At 43.9% G+C, this 13,088-nt stretch overlaps 1 protein-coding gene across 2 annotated transcripts in view; it reads left to right on the forward strand.

Annotated features, from left to right (window-relative positions):
• Positions 1–13,088, forward strand: part of PUS7 (pseudouridine synthase 7) — an 81,175-nt gene that overhangs the window by 5,589 nt on the left and 62,498 nt on the right. For both annotated transcript variants that reach the window (XM_030933305.1, XM_030933304.1), the window contains exons 2-4: positions 8,074–8,503; positions 10,819–10,903; positions 11,036–11,137. In XM_030933305.1, coding sequence (XP_030789165.1) covers positions 8,074–8,503; positions 10,819–10,903; positions 11,036–11,137 — 617 coding nt within the window. The remainder of the gene's footprint in view (positions 1–8,073; positions 8,504–10,818; positions 10,904–11,035; positions 11,138–13,088) is intronic.

A 13,088-nucleotide genomic window follows, 5' to 3' on the forward strand; every position in this document is an offset into this window, starting at 1 on the left:
CTCAGCTTTTAGGCCTATAGGATAGAACTTAGAAAAATATATATTAAGTGATTTAAAAATCATTGGTACTGTATATGCTTTAATAATTAATTTGGGTTGGTCACGGTGGCTCATGCCTGTAATCCCAGCACTTTGGGAGGCCAAGGTGGGTGGATCACTCGAGGGCAGGAGTTTGAGACTAGCCTGGCCAACCTGGTAAAACCTTGTCTTCACTAAAAATACAAAAATTAGGCCAGGTGCGGTGGCTCACGCCTGTAATCCCAGCACTTTACGAGGCTGAGGTGGGCGGATCACCAGGTCAGGAGTTTGAGACCGGCCTAACCAACGTAGTGAAACTGAAATACAAAAAATCTCTACTGAAAATACAAAAATGAAAAATCTCTACTGAAAATACAAAAAGTTGGTGGCAGGCGCCTGTAATCCCAGCTACTCAGGAGGCTGAGGCAGGAGAATCATTTGAACCCAGGAAGTGGAGGTTGCAGTGAGCCGAGAACACGCCACTGCACTCCAGCCTGGGCGACAGAGTGAGACCCTGTCTCAATAAATAAATAAATAAAAATAAAATAAAATAGTTAGCCGGGCCCAGCTACTCAGGAGGCTGAGGTGTGAAAGTTGCTTGAACTCAGGAGTTGGTGGTTGCAGTGAGCTGAGATTGTGCCACTGCACTCCAGCCTGGGCAACAGCAAGACTCTGTCAAAAAAAGTTAATTTGTCTGTGGTAGGGCCATTGACTTAAATAATGAAAAATGTAATTTCATTTGAAATTTAAAAGTGAGTTTAGTTAATGATCTTGTCTTTACAGTTAGATATGTCAAGAAAAAGAGACCAGACAAATGTCCACAAATACCAAGAAAAAGACTGGCAATTAAAGGCCTGTTGTCAACCTAAAATAATTAAAAGCATCAGAATCTAGTATAAAGAGAAATTTTTCAAGTGCACAGTTTGAGGATGTCCCACCTGGAAACATCAGTTCTAAAATAATAGAGTCAAAGTTCTGAAGTAGGGAAGTTTCGGTTTTGTATAGGCAGAGACAGGAGTTTTTAGCAGGATTACAACATTTTTCATATAGGGTTGGCACGTGGTTACTGCAATTTGATTGGTTATAGGCAGTGTTTCTTTTTGGGGAGAGCACATTGGGGAAGGTGTAATAGTTATGGGTTTTCTGTCATATGGTTTGAGCATAAGCAGGACACCAAAGGGAAAGTTTCTCTCTAACAAGGGTCGTTAATTAAGAATTTTTAGTCATTGTGTAGAACAGGAAAAATGAAAGTGAGCCAATCTGTAATCTGAGAAACAGAAATGGTAACCATATGTGACTCAGATAATGGTCACGTCTCTCTCAAGGCTTAAAAACTGTTTTGGGGATTCCAACAGCTTTTAGATTCTGTTTCTTTTTCTTTTGTTTTTTTTGGGACGGAGTCTCGCTCTGTTGCCCAGGCTGGAGTGCAGTGGCACCATCTTGGCTCGCTGCAACCTCTGCCTCCCAGGTTCACGCTGTTCTCCTGCCTCAGCCTCCAGAGTAGCTGGGACTACAGGCGCCCGTCAATCAAGCCCAGCTAATTTTTTGTATTTTTAATAGAGAGGGGGTTTCACTGTGTTAGCCAGGATAGTCTTGATCTCCTGACCTTGTGATCCGCCTGCCTCGGCCTCCAGAGTGCTGGGATTACAGACGTGAGCCACCGCACCCGGCCAGATTCTGTTTATGTTCATACTGTTTATTTGGTGCCATTGGCAGTGTTTGAGGATCTCTTAAAATTCAATGGTACTTCAAAGAGAGAACTATGTTTAATTATTAGCCCAGAAAACAAGAAACAGAAGTTTTTTTTTTTTTTTTTTTTTTTGAGATGAAGTCTCGCTCTCATCCCCCAGGCTAGAGTGCAATAGGTAGCTGGGGTTACAGGCACCTGCCACCACGCCTAGCTAATTTTTGTGTTTTTTTTTTCTTTTTTTTTTTTTTTTTTTTTGAGACGGAGTCTCACTCTGTGGCCCAGGCTGGAGTGCTGTAGCCGGATCTCAGCTCACTACAAGCTCCGCCTCTGGGGTTTACGCCATTCTCCTGCCTCAGCCTCCTGAGTAGCTGGGACTACAGGCGCCCGCCACCTCGCCCGGCTAGGTTTTTTTTTTTTGTATTTTTTAGTAGAGACGGGGTTTCACCATGTTAGCCAGGATGGTCTCGATCTCCTGACCTCGTGATCCGCCCGTCTCGGCCTCCCAAAGTGCTGGGATTACAGGTTTGAGCCACCGCGCCTGGCCTTAATTTTTGTGTTTTTCGTAGAGATGAGGTTTCATCTTGTTGGGCAGGTGGGTCTCAAACTCTTGACCTCAATTGATCCGCCTGCCTTGGCCTCCCAAAGTGCTGGGATTACAGGCGTGAACCACTGCGCCCGGCCAGCTTTTTTTCTTTTTTTAAACTTCTCTGGACACAACAATACAGTTCTGCTGTGTAAATCATCCATAGTAACTATTAAGGACTAACAGTTGAATAAGAGGAGCTATTACAGACCTTTGGCCAAGTCATCATATTTTACTTTCACAGAGAAAAGAAACAGGCTTTGAGAGGTTAAGTCACCCACTTAGTAAATGGCAAAACCTAGATCTGGCTCCAAGATTGTTGAGAGGGGGAGGCCTGATGTTTTTTCTGCATAAGGGAAGGAGGTGAATATTATGCTGACTGTGAATTCCATGTGCCAAGCTGTGTAAATGGCTGTTATTGGCCACTCTTTCTTCCTTACTGAGAGTTCTGGCCTCTGGAAGGGCATCAGGATTTCCTGGTAGAGCTGTGATGCCAGCTGTGAAGTTTGTATGGTCTTTGGGGAGCTATTGCAGGTTTTTGGTAAGGGCGTGTGTGACACAGTGTGATGAGTGCCCACAGGTCATCTCCACTGGGATGTCTCCCCAGGTACCTGCGACACCACAGGACTATAGGTGGGCTCATCTTCCAACACCTGCTCTTCTTTCTGGGGCCCTTATATCAGAAGACCACCACTGTCCCCAAGGATGGAAACTCGAGTCATCCTGAAGTCCTTTCCTCCCCCATTGTCACCTTCTCCTGTCCCTGCTGCTACTTCCTAAATGTTCTTGAAAGTTGCCTTTTTCTATCTCCCTTGCTTCAGCCTTAGATCAGATTATATTAATTTCTTGTCTAGATTACAGCTGTACCCTCTTACCTGGTCTTACTGCCTAACCCCAGTTTCTCTTCAAAGGGGTGCCACAGAATCTTAGTAAATTACAAATCCAGTGCTGGTCTGGTTTTCAGGATGTACTTCCTCCTTGTAGCCTCTTGTGGCCTCCGCCCCCTCCCGAGCTGTAACCCCAGACTCTCTTTGTATGTCTGACCCCCACAGTGGGCGATGAGTTCTTTTGCTCTTCCAGCACTCTGTGAGCTCCCACGCCCCCATACCTTTGCACATGCTGTACCTGTGACCCCAAATGCCCTTCTGCTTTTCCTTCCTCTTCCTCACGCCTCAATATTTGACCCAGGCGTTGTAGTCTTTGGTTAGGTTTTGTGTTCGGCGTGTTCTCCGGGTCCTTGTGTAAGCCCTGGTCCATTTTTGTCTCCTTCACTTGTACAAAACCTCTGAGGGTAGTTTTGTTGCTGTAAGGTGAGAGTGAAATCGTATCAGCATTTCATAAACCAGCATTCTTTTTTTGACTACACCTGTTCAGGACAAAGAGTAAGTGCTTTCTTCTTTGCATTAAGTATACTTTTCTGTAACTACAGTTGGGGTCTACTTCTATTCCAGTTTCAGTTTTTTCCATTTTCCGTATTTAATTTCTTGTCTTTCAAAGGAAATTTTTTTTTTTTTTTTTGAGTTGGAATCTTCCTCTGTCACCGAGGTTGGAGTGCAGCGGTGCAGTCTTGACTCACTGCAACCTCTGCCTCCCAGGTTCAGGTGATTCTCCTGCCTCAGCCTCCTGAGTAGCTGGGATTATAGGCGTGTGCCACAATGCCTGGCTAATTTTTTGTATTTCTAGTGGAGATGGGGGTTTTACCATGTTGGTCAGGCTGGTCTCAAACTCCTGACCTTGTGATCCACCCGCCTCAGCCTCCCAAAATGCTGGGATTACAGGCATGAGCCACTGTACCTGGCCACCAGAAATTGTTTTAACTGATATTTTTTTCAATCCTTTCTCTCCTATTTTTTGTAGCTGTCATGATACTTTTGTTTTGTTTTGTTTTGTTTGAGATGGAGACTCACTCTGTCGCCTAGGCTGGAGCACAGTGGCATGATCTTGACTCAGTGCAACCTCTGTCTCCTGGGTTCAAATGATTCTCCTGCCTCAGCCTCCCAAGCAGCTGAGATTACAGGTGTGTGCCCTCACATCCAGCTAATTTTTGTATTTTTTAGTAGAGAGCGGTTTCACCGTGTTGGCCAATCTGGTCTCGAACTTCTGAACTCAGGTGATCCACCCACCTCGACCTCCCAAAGTGCTGAGATTTCAGGCGTGAGCCACTGTGCCAGGCCTGAGCCACACTGCCCAACCACTTTTTTTTTTTTTTTTTAATGAAAATTTATTCTTAAGTGTACCACAGGCTCCAAGACCATACTTCAACTAGCTATAGGTGGCAAAAGATGTTATGGCAGGGAATACAGATGTTTAAACAGGAATGGGGCCAAGCGCACTGGCTCATGCCTGTAATCTCAGCACTTTGGGAGGCCGAGACCAGCCTGGCCAACACCCGTCTCTACTAAAAATACAAAAAATTAGCTGGGCATAGTGGCGGGTACCTGTAATACCACCTACTAGGGAGGCTGAGGCAGGAGAATCTCTTGAACCTGGGAGGCGGAGGTTGCAGTTGAGCCAAAGACTGCGCCACTGCACTCCAGGCCTAGGTGACAGAGTGAGACTCCATCTCAAAAAAAAAAAAAAAAAAGGAATGGAACCAAAGGTCACCTTCGCCTCAAATACAAGGAACGGCTGGCTTTTTGCTGGATTTCTTAATACCACCTGTGACCAGGGGTCCCTTCCCTGTCGCTTTTAGCCCAGGGAGTTTCTTCTACTCCTCTTTTATTCTATTTGAAAGACTTATTCTTCCTTGTCCATCTTCTTGGCCACTTATTCTTCCTTGTCCATCTTCTTGGTCACTTCCTGAACTATTTTAGGGGCTCCTTGACACCTGTGAGCCATGCAAGCACACCATCCCTGCGGTCCTAGCTCACTTACCCTCCCGTCATAATCCTTTTTTGCTTTTACTTTTTGCATGTACTTGTTTTATCATTTTCCTTTTTGTCCTTGATTTTAGACAACAGGGTTAAGATCAAATATGGATTCTTAAAATTTTGTTAATCATCATTATTATTTTTCTGTAGAAGCTTATATAGGTGGCTTTCTTGTTTACCATGCCTTGGAGAAATAACATATTTATTTTCTGCTCATTTGCGTTATTTATGGATATGTTTACTAGGTTCATCAGTATGTTAACTTCAGTATCTTGTATATAATTAACATAGAAAAGTTTTTATCCTTATTTTACCAAGAGCATCAACTTAGGCCAGACATGGTGGCTCAAGCCTAAAATCCCAGCACTTTGGGAGCCCAGTGTGGGAAGGTCACTTGAGGTCAGGAGTTCGAGAGCAGCCTGGCCAACATGGTGAACCCCTGTCTCTACCAAAAATTACAAAAATTAGCCAGACGTGGTGGTACATGCCTATGATCCCAGCTACCCAGGAGGCTGAGGTGGGAGGATCGCTTGAGCCCAGGAGGCAGAGGTTGCAGTGATCTGAGATCGTGCCACTGCTCTCAAGCCTGGGCAACAAAGTGAGACCCTGTCTCAAAAATAAAATTAAAATTTGCCATTTTAACCACGTGTACAGTTCAGTAGTGTTAAGTATATTCACATTGTTAGGCAATCACTATCCAGAACTTTTCATCTTGCAGAAGTATATCTCTATAACCCCTGTATGACACCTCCCCATTCCTTTTTTTAATGTGGTATGGCATAGGTATGGCTTTCATGTCAGTAAGAGTGGTTATACAATATTTTATTGTATTATTATTACTATTTTTTTTTAAGATGCAGTTTTACTCTTGTTGCCCAGGCTAGAGTGTAAAGGCGCAATCTTGGCTCACCGCAACCTCCATTCCTGGTTTCAAGTGATTCTCCTTTCTCAGTCTCCTGAGTAGCTGGGATTACAGGCATGTGCCACTATGCCTGGCTAATTTTGTATTTTTGGTAGAGACAGAGTTTTTCCATGTTGATCAGGCTGGTCTCGAACTCCCGACCTCAGGTGATCTGCCTGCCTCAGCCTCCCAAAGTGTTGGGATTACAGGCGTGTGCCACTGCTCCCGGCCACAATATTTAAACAGTTTTTCTAAAGGATAATACATATATGTCAAACAAGCTTCAAATGATACAACTATGTTAATGAGTGAGAACAGCAAATTTCCCACCTCTGTCCCCAGCCACCACTTCTAGACCCTCTTTTAGAGGTAACTACCTTTCCCAGTTTCTTGTCAATGTTGCTACATATTGTTCAGTTTATGTACCCAAGCTTCGTTGCTCTTAATGTTTTGCTAATATAAAAGCACTGTGGCCAGGCATGGTGGCTCACACCTATATTCCCAACACTTTGGGAGGCCGAAGTGAGAGCATTGCTTGAGCCGAGGAGTTCAAGACCAGCCTGAGCAATAATAGCGAGACCTAGTCTTTACAGAAAAATAAAAATTAAAAAACTAGCCAGGTTTGGTGGCATGCTGCTGTAGTCCCAGCTGCTGGGGAGGCTGAGGCAGGAAGATTGCTTGAGCCCAGGAGTTGGAGTTTGCAGTGAGCTGTGATCATGCCACTGCACACCAGATTAGGTGAAAGAGCCAGACCTTGTCTCTGAAAAAAAGAAAAAGGTATGGAGATGAATATCCTTAGAGCTAAAACTGTAAGCACTTTCTTAATTATTTTCTTAAGATAAATCCCTAAAAGTAGTATTACTGGGTCAAAGAGCATACATATATATATATTTTTTGGAATGAAGTTTCGCTTTTGTTGCCAAGCTGGAGTGCAGTGTTGCGATCTCTGCTCACTGCAACCTCTGCCTCCTGGGTTCAAGTGATTCTCCTGCCTCAGCCTCCTGAGTAGCTGGGATTACAGGCACCTGTCACCATGCCTGGCTAATTTGTGTATATTTAGTAGAGATGGAGTTTCATCATGTTGACCAGGCTGGTCTTGAACTTCTGATCTCAGGTGATCCACCCGCCTCCCAAAGTGCTGGGATTACAGGCGTGAGCCACCACGCCCGGTGAACATACATTTTTTTTTTTTTTTTTTTTTTTTTTTGAGACAGAGTTTTCCTCTGTCACCAGGCTGGAGTGCATTGGTGTGATCTCTGCTCGCTGCAACCTCCTCCTCCTGGGTTCAAGCGATTCTCCTGCGAGTAGCTGAGACTACAGGCAGGTGCCACCACACCCAGCTAGTTTCTGTATTTTTAGTAGAGACGGGGTTTCACCATGTTGGCCAGGATGGTCTCGATATCTTGACCTTGTGATCCGCCCGCCTCAGCCTCCCAAAGTACTGGGATTACAGGTGTGAGCCACTGTGCCTGGCCCTAGCATACATATTTTTGAGGCTTGTGATGCACACTGTCAAATTCCATGCGGAAAGTATTATGGCGGGTTCCTGTCCCACAAAAAGTGTATGCTAACATCAGGAAGAATTATTTCTATAAATGATTTTTAGGATCCTATGAACAACATCAACTATGCCTTTATCTGCTGAAACCAACTTTTTTCCTTTTTCTTTTTCTTTTTTTTTTTTAAGACGATGTCTCACTCTGTCACCCAGGCTGGAGTGCAGTGACACGATCTCAACTCACTGCTGCCTCTGCCTCCCAGGTTCAAGCGATTCCCCTGCCTCAGCCTCCCAAGTAGCTGGGACTATAGGTGCCTACCACCACACCCAACTAATTTTTAGTAGAGACAAGATTTCACCATGTTGGCCAGGCTGGTCTTGAACTTGTGACCTCAAGTGATCTGCCTGCCTTAACCTCCCCCAAAGTGCTGGGATTACAGGTTTGAGCCACTGCGCCTGGCCTGAAACCAGCTTTTTTATAGGTAATTGTTACTTTCTACTCTTCCCTAACAGGTTTTCTTAAATGTTTTCTTGGAGCCTTAAAGATGGAGATGACAGAAATGACTGGTGTGTCGCTGAAACGTGGGGCCCTGGTTGTCGAAGATAATGACAGTGGGGTCCCAGCTGAGGAGACAAAAAAACAGAAGCTGTCGGAATGCAGTCTAACCAAAGGTCAAGTTGGGCTACAGAATGACTTTCTGTCCATCAGTGAAGACGTGCCTGGGCCTCCTGACACTGTCAGTACTGGGAAAGGTGGAAAGAATTCTGAGGCTGCGTTGGAAGACGAGGAGGAGGAGGAGGAAGATGGACTTTCAGAGGAGTACGAGGAGGAGGAATCAGAGAGTTTTGCAGACATGATGAAGCATGGACTCACTGAAGCTGACGTAGGCATCACCAAGTTCGTGAGTTCTCATCAAGGGTTCTCGGGAATCTTAAAAGAAAGGTACATTTAGTTTATGTATAAAGTTATTTTGATTGTATTAGATTTCTTTTTTCTTTTTTTTTTTTTTTTTTTTTGAGGCGGAGTCTCGCTCTGTCGCCCGGACTGGAGTGCAGTGGCCGGATCTCAGCTCACTGCAAGCTCCGCCTCCCGGGTTCACGCCATTCTCCTGCCTCAGCCTCCCGTAGATTTCTTTAGAAAGAAATTAACTTTATATTCTTCCTCTTAGCTTTCTGTCTCCAAGGATTGTTTATACTGCTGGTCAAAAGGAATGGATAGGATGAAGGAAACCTACCTGAATAAATAGCCTTGGATTTTTAAATTTTAATTAATTAATTTTTTCCCTTTTTTTGAGAGAGGGTCTCACTCTGTCACCCAGGCTGGCATGCAGTGGCACCATCATGCTTCAAATAAATTCATTCATCAGGCGCAGTGGGGTCACGCCTGTTATCCCAGCACTTTGGGAGGCCGAGGCGGGTGGATCACTTGAGGTCAGGAGTTTGAGACCAGCCTGGTCAACGTGGTGAAACCACATCTATACTAAAAATACGAAAATTAGCTGGGCGTGGTGATGGGCACCTGTGGTCCCAGCTACTCGGGAGGCTGAGGCGAGAGAATTGCTTGACCCCTGGGAGGTGGAGGTTGCAGTGAGCCGAGGTCACACCACTGCATTCCAACCTGGGCAACAGAGCAAGACTCCATCTCAAAAAATATATAAATAAATAAATTCATTAAATGGTTTCAGGTTTTCTCCTGAGTTTGTTTTATCATCTTACTCTTTTTTCATTTGAATGTGCCACAACTATGGTAGAGGAAGGTAGTCTTTGGGGTCAGGTGGATCCCAGTGTGAAGTTCGCTACTTAATAGTTACTTAGCCTCTCTGAACCTCAGCATCCTCATTTAAAAAATGGATCAGGCCAGGCATGGTGGCTAACGCCTGTGAGCCCAGCACTTTGGGAGGCCGAGGCAGGCAGATCACTTGAGGTCAGGAGTTCAAGACCATCCTGGCCAAAATGGCGAAACCCCGTCTTTACTAATAATACAAAAATTAGCCTGGCATGGTGGCACGCGCCTGTAACTCCAGCTAGTTGGTAGGCTGAGGCAGGAGAATCACTTGAATCCAGGAGGCGGAGGTTGCAGTGAGCTGAATCGAGCCACTGCACTCCAGCCTGGGCAACAAAGCAAGACTGTCTCAAAAAAAAAAAAAAAAAAAAAAATAGGGCCAGGCGCAGTGGCTTACGCCTGTAATCCCAGCACTTTGGGAGGCTGAGGCAGGTGGATCACTAGGTCGGGAGATCGAGACCATCCTGGCTAACACAGTGAAACCCCGTCTCTACTAAAAATACAAAAAATTAGCCGGGCGTGGTGGCAGGCGCCTGCAGTCCCAGCTACTCGGGAGGCTGAGGCAGGAGAATGGCATGACCCCTGGAGGTGGAGCTTGCAGTAAGCCAAGGTCACGCCACTGCCCTCCAGCCTGGGTGACAGAGCGAGAATCCATCTAAAACATCAATAAATAAAAAGTTAAAAAAATAAATAGAATAAAATAAAATAAAATTTTAAAATGGATCATATTACCACATTGGGGTTGTTGAGGATTTTGAATAATGCATATAAAATATTTAACATAAAGGTAAGCTTCAGGCTAGTTCATGGTAGACTTACTGGGTTCTGATTGAATTAACCATACACCATATTTTGTAATTTAATGTAGTGTGGACTGTCTGAATAGTCATAGGGTAATGTTAATAAGCTTTTGTTTTGGCATTTCTCTGGAAGAATATTCTAGAAGCTAAGAGGATCTTTTAAGTTCTCGTATAAAACTTGAGCCAAGGTGTGGTTCAGCATTCATTAAGAAACCAGAAATGGCCAGGTGTGGTGGTTCTTGCCTATAATCCCAGCACTTTGGGAGGCCAAGGCGGGAGGATCAGTTGAGGTCAGGAATTTGAGACCAGCCTGGCCAAAATGGTGAAACCCCATTTCTACTAAAAATATAAAAATTAGCTGGGCGTGCTGGCGCGTGCCTGTAATCCCAGCTAGTCGGTAGGCTGAGGCAGGAGAATCACTTGAACTCAGGAGGCAGAGGTTGCAATGAGCAGAGATCGAGCCACTGCACTGCAGCCCAGGCAACAGAGCAAGACTCCATCTCAAAACAAACAAAACACACCCCAGAAAAAATAACTCCATGTGATTTTGCACTGAAGTTTTTGTAAATTCCTTGTTTTGCACAATAGTAAGGCTTACCGTTGATCAAGTTTATCATAAAATTAATAGAAAACAGGATGTTAATTATCTGAAAATTCATGTTTTCTTTTCATCAGATACTCCGACTTCGTTGTTCATGAAATAGGAAAAGATGGACGGATCAGCCATTTGAATGACTTGTCCATTCCAGTGGATGAGGAGGTAGAAGTAGCTCTTTAGCAAATGTTACCTTCTGTATAAAAATAGCACTTCCTAGAGATTTAGAAATTTAGAGCTTTACTAAACTTGAATTCTGTGTATGATTCATTGTGCGTTCTCATGGTTCTTTTAAAGGACCCTTCAGAAGACATATTTACAGTTTTGACAGCTGAAGAAAAGCAGCGATTGGAAGAGCTCCAGCTCTTCAAAAATAAGGAAACCAGTGTTGCCATCGAGGTAAATAATGCAAAAATATATGAAAAATTTTTTAGGATTTTAGTTGCTTTTTGGGTGGATGTTAAGTGTTTATGGAAAAAATTACAATGGTTAACAAAGGGTGACTTTGCTGTATTGGATCTAAAGGGTATTACCCTAAAAACTTTTTTTATTGGGGCAAATAACTAGTATCCCAGATAAACTGTAGCCCCCCAAAAGTTACATTTTTGTTTAAAAACACTTTTATTTGGGTACAGTGTTACATGCTACTCCGAAGTCCTAGGCTGAAGCCAGAGGTTTATTTGAGCCCAGGAATTGAATACTAGCCTGGACAACATAGTGAGACACCATCTCTGAAAAAAAATTTAGGGCCCACAAATTAACAACGACATATGTTGTTTAGAATCACAGAGTAACAATTGTACCATGTCTGTTGTAACAGGACCACCATTTGCTGCCTGTCAGGTGTGTGACCCAGGTCAGATTCTGGCTTCAACAGCTTCTTGGTCTCAGTTGGGACTCTTGGAAGGGGAGAAAATAGGGAAAGGAAGTAGGGGAGCATTTATTTGCTCATCCTGGGTCGATTCTGCTGTTGAAGAAAAGAAGAGCTCAGCTACTAAATAGAATAGTAAATGTTGTTGCTAAAACTTTTGTTCGCTGGGCACGGTGACTCACACTTGTAATCCCAGCAACTTTGGGAGGCCAAGGTGGGCGGATCACTTGAGGTCCGGAGTTTGAGACCAACCTGGCCAACATGGCGAAACCCCATCTCTACTAAAAATACAAAAAAATTAGCCGAGCGTGGTAGCGCAGGTCTGTAGTCCCAGCTACTTGGGAGGGTGAAGCAAGAGAATAATTTGAACCTAGGAGACAGAGGTTGCAGTGAGCGGAGATCGTACCACTGTACTCCAGCCTGGGTGACAGAGCAAGACTCCGTATCAAAAAAAACAAAAAAAAAATTACGTTAAATTAATTTTGTACTACATTTTAACGAGTTATGGGGTTTTTGGTTGTCTGAAATTTCCCCTGCTATGACTCCTACTTAGTAAGTGTACTACAACTTTTCAGAATTCATTATCTGCCCCTTCTCTCCCTCCCCACCTGAGCTTTCCAAAAGTGTGTGGTATTGCAATGTTAGAAGTCTTCAATTACTGACAAAATCTTTAGACAAAACCTTTAGCAACGCCAAGAAGAAAATTCCTGGCAGATTTCTAGAGCAATCCAGAAGGATGGTCCAGGTTTCCTTTGCTTGAACAATGCAGAGGTTTATCTTAGGCTTATAATATGTATTTTTGTATACATGTGGTAATATTTACTATTGTCTTAAAAACTGAGGTTTTCCCATCTACTGAAAGTCTTTATGTTTAAAAGGCATAAACTATGGGCAAGTTTCCTCATTTGTAAAGGGAAGATGAAAGACTTTCTGAGTTTTTGAGGTCTAAATATATATTCATATACACAAGCTATCATTCTCCTTGCTATCAGTAATTTCAGATCTAGACTCACTTTTTGCTCTGAAGAAGTCATTTACCTGTAATTGTAATGTACTTTGGTGGGTTTTTTTCATTTTTTATTTTCTTGAAGTATCATCAAGTTGCTGGGCGCGGTGGCTCACGCCTGTAATCCCAACACTTTGGGAGGCCGAGGCAGGTGTATCACCTAAGGTCAGGAGTTCGAGATCAGCCTGACCAACATGGAGAGACCCCATCTCTACTAAAAATACAAAAAGTTATCCTGGTGTGGTGGCGTGTGCCTGTAATCACAGCTACTCAGGAAGCTGAGGCAGGAGAATCACTTGAACCCGGGAGGTGGAGGTTACAGTGAGCCAAGATTGTGCCATTGCACTCCAGCCTGGGTAACAAGAGCGAAACTCTGTCTCAAAAAAAAAAGTTTCATCAAGTTTAGCTAGTAGCAGTTGCAATATATCTTGATGTTTTCAGCTTGCAGGTTACAAGCCATTAATGGGTCATGA

This window comes from Rhinopithecus roxellana, chromosome 6 (genome assembly GCF_007565055.1).
Source record: "Rhinopithecus roxellana isolate Shanxi Qingling chromosome 6, ASM756505v1, whole genome shotgun sequence".
Classification (NCBI taxonomy): Eukaryota; Metazoa; Chordata; class Mammalia; order Primates; family Cercopithecidae; genus Rhinopithecus; species Rhinopithecus roxellana.